General features: G+C 39.7%; 1 protein-coding gene across 1 annotated transcript; it reads right to left on the bottom strand.

The window, feature by feature from the left end:
* Window positions 1-1,547: 1,547 nt before the first annotated feature.
* On the bottom strand, window positions 1,548-4,033 carry MC4R (melanocortin 4 receptor). Its single transcript, XM_068672948.1, has one exon. It carries the CDS (start codon window positions 2,872-2,874, stop codon window positions 1,879-1,881), a length of 996 nt encoding a protein of 331 aa, XP_068529049.1. The 5' UTR covers window positions 2,875-4,033; the 3' UTR covers window positions 1,548-1,878.
* Window positions 4,034-8,174: the final 4,141 nt, after the last annotated feature.

Below are 8,174 nucleotides of genomic sequence, written 5' to 3'. Positions count from 1 at the left end.
AGAGAAGGCAACAGGGGTTTTTGTTACAAAAAGTATGGTGGATAGAGTAACAGGGGAACAAGAGCAGAGTGTGGGAGACCTGATTTCTCTGCTGCTGGTCTAGCAAACCTGATGTACAAACAACTTGCTTATTCTCCCTGTAAGTAAATTGAAGTAAATTAAAGATAATGAGACCCACCTTAAGTCCTCTAGGCTCTTAGGCAGAGGACCAAATGTTATTGCAGATTTATGAGATGCTGACAAGTTACCCACAACTAAAAGATCAGATTCTGTCTGGAGAAGAATCCCAGGCAGCAAGCATTGGGCTTTCATGAACAGCATTTCATTGCATCTGTCTTACGTAACATCTTGTCTGAGGTAGCAAGCAGTTTCCAGTAAAATTGATAGGACTGCTCATCCCACTAATTTACAATTTATCTTTGTAAAATCAGACATCCAGGATTAAAATCTAAATCCTTCTTTACATTCATTTTTGACTTTCTATATCAAAACTTTCCAAGTGTTTTCCCAGTTGACACTGTATTTTTTATACTTACCAAGAATAAATAAGTTATTTTTAATGCCCTTACATAGAAGCTGATGTTGTCAAGATGTTATGGAATGCCTTCAATGTGTACTCACATTTGTACTTTAAACATTTTCAAGGTGTTAAAATCAGGGACCTGAGGTCCTCATTAAACATCTAAATTAGACATCTGAGAAGGTGAACTGTCCTCAAGCAGCACTAACACAGAGGGCTGCCAGATACAGAGCATGGGTTTACAGACTTGTCAGCCTGCAGACCTTCCATGTGTTAGCATTGCCCCCACAAGCTTATATGGTCCACAGTACTGCCTGAGGTGGTCATGACAATCTGATCCATACTTTCACTCCTCTGTGAGGACCCAGGCAGTGGATCTCATCTGCTAACACAATAACACTTCAGAACAGAGTGCAGATTTTTTTTTTTTTTTAAGCAAAGCTGTATTTTCTTCTGAGTCCATGTTCCCCACATATCAGCATAAGGAATGACTGTTCAAACTGAAGTCCCCTCTTCATCTTCATCAGATGAATCTCTCAGCAAAGCTTTAAGCAGGTGCTGGCACTGTCAACGTTAGTACTGCACCTGCTTCATGAGTGAATGGAGGGTGCTAGTGTACCTGGATGCCAGTCTAGTAAACACATCAAGGGCTAACTGATGCTCCAGGGAACAATTTCAGTTTTGCAAAAAGGTACTGTCAGACACACAGCAATCATCATATTGGAAAACAAAACAAGCTTTCAATTGACTGGCTAGCAAGTGTTTGAAAAATCTTATTGTTGTAGGCAGTGACTGTTACACAGATCTGGATTGCTGCTTTTGGAGTAGGAGGGAAAGTGTATACAATGAATGAACACAGCTCCTTGGTTCCAGTTACCTTTATGAAAAATCTGCCTACTAATTCCAGGGAACTTTTAATCCACTAACAGAGAAGCATATGCTCTATTTTAAGTTGTACATAATGTAATGGATAGCTGTAATTACTTCAACAGAATAAGGAACATCATCAGCCAATATATACTGTAACTCAGGCAAGATTTTTATTTTGTCAGCAGTTGGAACATATAGCTGCTCATATTTCTTAGTATTTCACATTCATCATTACATTTATCTGCTCACTTACAAACTGGTATGAAACGCTACTTCTCTTCCCAGCCAAATAAATTACAAAGAGTAGATATCACAAACACTACACAGAAGTATGAATTACACGTGAATGGGAAACAAAGATGAGAGGAAAGGGAGAGAGAAAGAGGTGTTTGCTCTTAAAGATGTAACCCACGTTCTGCTGAAAAAGGGGATCTGAAGGCTCAGAAGTCTGCTGCATGTTGAGTACACAGTAACACATCCACCTCAGTCTAGTATTTGCCAGGCAAATCACAAAGCCCTCTCAGACTACAGCAGCATATAATTTCCTTGAATGTTTTCCTGAGCTCCTGACTCCGGAATGCATAGATAAGTGGATCAATGATGGAATTACACATGATGAGGATGAGGTAGAAGTTAAAATGGGACATGAAGCACACACAGTAAGGGTTATAGGGGCAGGAGATGTAGAAGATGAGGTGCAGAAAAAATGGGGCCCAGCACACAACAAAAACTCCAATCAGGATAGTGAGAGTGATGGCCCCTTTCATGTTGGCCCCTTGGCGAATAGGGCCAGTCCCCGGAAGAACTGCGATCTTTTTGATATGCATCCGAGCCATCATGAACATGTGGACATAGAGGGATGCCATGAGAATGAGCATAGTGAAGAACATGCTAATAAGGCAGATGATGACAACACTGCTGTCTGAGTAAATGATGAACAAAATGCCTGAGATTGTGCAAGCAGCCCAGATGCATGTGATGATGACCCCTACACGCTTCACCGTCATGATGTTATGGTACTGGAGGGCGTAAAAGATAGTAAAATACCTGTCCACTGCTATTGAGAGGAGACTGCAAATTGATGCAAGCAGGGAACTGCAAATCACTGAGTCAATGACATTGTCAATGTTTATGGTAAAGCTCTGTGCGTCTGTGTCTGTGTTGTTTAGCAGCGTGATGACAATAGTTTCTGATCCGTTAGATACACTCACTAGCATGTCAGCCACTGCCAAGCTACAGATGAAGAAGTACATGGGCGAATGGAGGTTCTTGTTCTTGGCTATTGCCACAATGACCAAGACGTTCTCCAGCAAGCTGATGATACCCAGAGTCACAAACACTTCAGGGGATACGAAGAGTTGCTCGTAGCAGCCTCCCGAGGAGTGGCCCTTTGCATTGGGCTCGCTGGCACCCCCATGCAGTCCATTGCTGTGATTCCAGAAATGCAGAGGCTGGAGTGTCCCACGGTGCTGGGTGAAATTCATCTTATGGAGACCCCCTTTCAGCTTCCTGCTTTTAAAACTCCTGTTCTTTTTGCATTCCTCTGAAATCCTCCTTTGTCTTTTCAGTTTGGGAAGAGAAGAAAAATAAGCCAGCACCAAGGCAGGCAGCAGTTCAGAACACTTTGACTGCTGTCACAAAATAAGGTTTCAAACTCACAAATGCTGGTTAATGCTCTCACAGACGCAGTTTCTGATCATCATCACATTCACCTCGGTGATCTGTGTCACAGAGTCCCAACAGTCTGTAAGTTTGTATGAAATTTTCCCCTACGTTCAGTTCTTGTTTAGTTCACTGTTACGATGCAGGGTTGTTTGTTTTTTTTTTGCCCTTCAATTAAAAGAAGTAAATGTAAAATGCTCAAGTGACTCTTGCCGAGCCGAAACTAATTTCAAACTGCAAGCACCAGTCTTGCTGTCAGACAGTGTGTACCGGCTGCCTGCTTTATGGTGTGTGGAGGAGAAAAATATTCAGGGCACTCTCCGCCTCTGCTTTGCCTTCCAGCCAATGGGGCTCGGGAGCTGCAGAAAGTCAAGGGGCTGCTGCTTCTGAGCCTCTCTGAAACATCACACAGCACAGCAGATGTGGATGCTGCACAAGCTTCCAGTAGCTACAGAAAAGCAGATGGGCTACCAGAGATCTGGTTCCCTTCTTTAACTTTTCAGCATAGTATTTCAGGACTGGTTTTGTGTTAGCATGCTTATGGCACTGTGGTATCAATCTCTGCAGAATCCCTTGAACTGGACTGATGGCTTTTTGCTTTCCAGGCTGCGATTTACTGTAATTTACTCTTGCCCCTTCCGTGACATAAGGTTGCTCTGTTTTGTATATGTGACAAAATAAGATGGGGACTAGGAAGCAAGAAATACTTATCTCCTCCTGGTTTTCTCTCCCAGTCCTTCTATGCATCGTTAACTTTTCTATGCCTCAGTTATCCACTTGAAAGATGTGGTATTGCAAGGCTGCATTATAATATCTACTATTGTTGTAATTTTTAAGAAATGGAGACCATTTAAGGATCAGAAATAGGACAAGGTGGCTAAAGTCACAAATGACTCAAAAAATTGTCCTAAGTTGTCCTAATTGTTTTTCCTAGGTAATATCATCTTCATCATCTTATTTCCAGGAAGGAAAATATGATAGTGTTGAAGCCCTGTCACCATCAGGAATTAGGATGCAGGGCAGAAAAAAAAAACAAAAACAAAAACAAAAAACAAACAGACATTATTTAGCATACATGAAGGAAAGCAATAGGAGACAAAGTTGCAACCTCTAGGAAATGTGGCAGAGACACAGGTAATGACTTCAAGCCATCAATAAATCTCGTAAAAGTCTATCCAAAGGTCTGTCCCTATGCATCCCTGACATGAGCTGAAAGTCAGCTTGTGTGCAGTCTGCCAGGGAAAGCCCTCGAGACGGAGAAGGAAAAGAATGTCAAATGAATACAAAGAGACAGAAACAAAAGTTGTTTTACTGTTTCCTCTTCAAGTACTGCAATTAAGGATTGAAAACCAAATAAAACAGACAAAGCCTAAAATGTAGGTGGATTTTAAAGCTGTGGAAGCTATAGGAGAGCCAGTTGTTACACTGAAGTGTAATGTTTGCAATTAAGTGGTTTGAATGAGCATTTCCAGTCATCTAACAGGAGGGCTGTGGAGGCAGCTAAATTGGGTGCAGGAGTCTATTTTCTTCTCAGACATTTTTCATCTTTCATGCATTAGCTGTTTTTTAAATGAACAGCTTTGAAGAGATATAGGATAAGAGTGTGCCTGTGGAAGCACAGCTATCTGTACTCAACATCCCGGCACCAGGGTGAAGCATGATTTTATTTTCACATTTGGATTTGCTATAGATGTATGGTTATAAAGAAAAAGGCTTGGCCAATTATTTCTGTGCCTTCCCCCAGATAGGTTACTTCACAAAAATGAAACAAACACCCAAGACAGACAAAATAACTTGAGGCATAGGAAATCCCACATTTATCAGTTTGGAAACATCATTCACCAGTAGCATTCTTGCAATGAAAGAATAGCTTGCTGCTGAGAAGACAAGATTTACTTTCCTATCAAGACATAATGCAAACCAGGATACAAAAAGATTTATTGTCTATCTGCTGGTTCCTGGGACAGTACATGCTAACTACTGCTGCAGACAGGACTTGCATACTTAACCCATAAGGACATAAGTACAATGGGAGAGCAGGGAGAAAAAAAATATATAGAAAGACTGGTATAACAGAGCAGCATCCCTCCAGACAAGGTATTTTTCTACACCTGCAGACAGAAATGTACCATCTGCAAATGACCCTGGGGAAGTGGCTACTCAGCATCCCTTCCTTCACCACTGTACTCCATGCCAACAGGGCCCACAGAACAGGGATTTCTCCTCTCCACTTACTTTGGTGGACCCAGAGCAGCAGAAGCTGGAAAGAGCAGAGAGAAGCTGCCTCCAGGGGATATTGCCCTGTTTGATCCAGCTGCCTATCTGTGCATCCCTCTTCTGGCTCCTCCATTTCTCTGCACATTATCTCTGTTTTCATCCCTGTTCATCTTTCCATTTAATATCTCTTTTCACCCAGAAGCTCTCCAGACAATGCTCCATGCTTGATTTTCCTAAGGACATGGTCATAAAAATACAACATCGGTAATAACAAAATGAAAAAAAGGACACTTCTTTCCTACGCACAACTGTCACTCACCTCAACATTTCTGCTTATGCTCTGCATTCCTGGGGAAAGTTGTTTTGATTTGTTAGCCATTCATATTTGTAGGATGAGGGTAGGTGACTGAAAGCAATAGACTTAGGTGGTTTAGCAACTGTAAGAGGTGATGTATCATTAGCTTCCTCTGACTAGTAGATAAAACATTGTAAGAGCACTTCTTTAAATGAGAGAAGATGTATGTGAATCTAAATACTTCTACAGCAGAAGATGGATACATGCCTCTGGCTCCCACTCTGCAAAACCAATACCATACAATTCTAAAATGGCTCAAAGGCAACTTGCTCTCTCATGCCTTAAAGTATGTTAATATTTTATATTTTCTAGTAATGGATAACAGGAGTAATGTAATAAAAAGGTTTCTTAATTTTTAAAAACCAAAGCTGAGATAATATTTCTTGAAAATATTGTATGATTAAGACAATCAGTCCTTCAGATTTGTGTATGTGTGCCAGTACTGTGCCAAGGGTGCTGCATTTACACAGATAAAGGTAACTTAATTTTTTGGTACTTGTACTCTGATCCGAATTTTCAGTGCATTCAAAAATTTAAGTCCATAGTATAAGTGAACACACCAGTGTATTTTAGCATGCTGATTTTGAAACATAAAAGGAGACAGGTAAACTTTGGAAGCTTCTATGGGTTTCTATCATGCAGCATCTGTCTATATTACAGCAAAGGCAAATTCCACCCAACATTTAAAATACTTGCCAAAAAATGGCTCAAATAATGCAATGTACCTTTCAGTCTTTTCCACAGATGACACTGGAAGAAGCATTTCTCTGAATCTTTCTAAGTCCAGTAAATTAAAATATGAGCAATATGGAGATATTTGTTTGTTTGTATATTTGGACTGGTAGGTGTTTTAAGTTATTTTTTATCTAAGCATATTTTATCTATTTTATCTAAGCATATTTTATTTTCTGGCAAGTCCGATGCAAGCATGAAGAGACATATCAATACAGGACTGACTATCACAAACTCTGTGTGTTACTGTAGGACACACAGAGGAGAACCATTACTAGTTTTGGATGAAGTAAAATTGATGCTTGTTGCATACAGCAAAGAAAATCCACATGGTAAGTCACTAGCTGTGTGGCGTAGAACTTGAGAAGTCTATGTGCAATGTTACCTCACAGAAAAAAAAAATAAATTTGTTGTAGACCAAGTCAAATTATTGTTCTTTGTGTTTGTACAAACAATTTCCAACAACTTAGCCAATTTGGCCACAGAAAGGCACAAAAATGTCTATTCTGCTGGCAAATAAAATACCTACACCCACTTGAATATGTTGTGAATGTGCATAACTCTAATGTTTTCCATTAAAATACCATGACAAGTGCTAGGGCTTTGATAACTTAGCTACAAGTCTGATTTTATTTCTATTTTAGGCAATTATTGTTGTGAACACAGAGATCATTTACTTGTAGTCAATACAGTAAACACCATTCTTGTCCTAATCTTTTCTCCCTCACCCCATCTCTCCCAAATAATCAATTTTCTTTTACTTGCTTTTAGACTTAGGTGCTTGTCTGTTCAGATTCATCTGAAGCACTTTGTTCAAATGACTCAAAAATCTCCTTAGTCTTGTTATCCCTCTCCAAATAACTCTCCAAAAGACACAGACCAGCATGCAGGATTAAGTACAAATTAAATACTGCCTTTCATTCGGCTCAACAAACCAAAAAGTAATAATCCTGAATTTGTGATTTCCTCAGTTTGTTTTATGCTCCCCCCCCCCCAAAAAAAAGAGCTATTAATTCAGCCTTTTCTTTTGTTTATCCCCTTTGTATAAAAATACAAGAGGAAGCATTTCTAACAATTATTTACTTTTCTCATTCCCTATACAGTCCTAAACAGAGCAACTTTCAACACTGCACTTGTTTCTCTCACTTTAGATCATAACATCATTTTATATTATGAACTTCAGAATGATTTTTGCTTTTATAGTTTATCACATTCAGCTTTCTGCGTTAATGATGTTCAGTGTTTTTCAATGTGAGAGATGCAGTAGCACTTCATGTTAGCAGAAAAATGATTTAGTGAGTCCAGCTGTCTAAGCATCAAAGCTTGACAAACAGTATGTCTCAGAGTTGAATGAGAGGCAGAGAATCAAGCCAGAATAAAAAAAAAAAAAAATTTGGTGATACCACCATTTGGTGATAACCCAAGGTTGCATTGTGGCAAAAAAAGCTGTTTTTTTCAGAAAATTCCTCAGAATAGGGGTATGACCTGCAGTTAATGTGAGATGTTACTTACTACTTTCAGTTTTCTATTCCGTTCACTTCAGAGAGTGACAGTACAGTATTCCATTCAAAAAGCCATACAGCTACTTCTTAGACTCATATTATAAAGTGGCTGATGAGACGTGCAAAAAGATTAACAGGTTTTAAATCCAGTAATTAAAGAGGATTATTTAATGTCTGAATTAAGGAAGATACCAGCAGTTGTGGTTAGGACCCTGGCTCTAGTGTGTGCCATCCTGTACTGCTGGATAGCTCATGCCCAAAAGGGCTTATGCTTGCAGAGTTTTGGGGACTAGAACCCTTTGGTGTTGCGGGTGGG

Source organism: Anas acuta, chromosome 2 (assembly GCF_963932015.1).
Source record: "Anas acuta chromosome 2, bAnaAcu1.1, whole genome shotgun sequence".
Classification (NCBI taxonomy): domain Eukaryota; kingdom Metazoa; phylum Chordata; class Aves; order Anseriformes; family Anatidae; genus Anas; species Anas acuta.
Note: the sequence above shows the minus strand (reverse complement) of the source record. Positions and strands in the feature narration are given on the sequence as shown.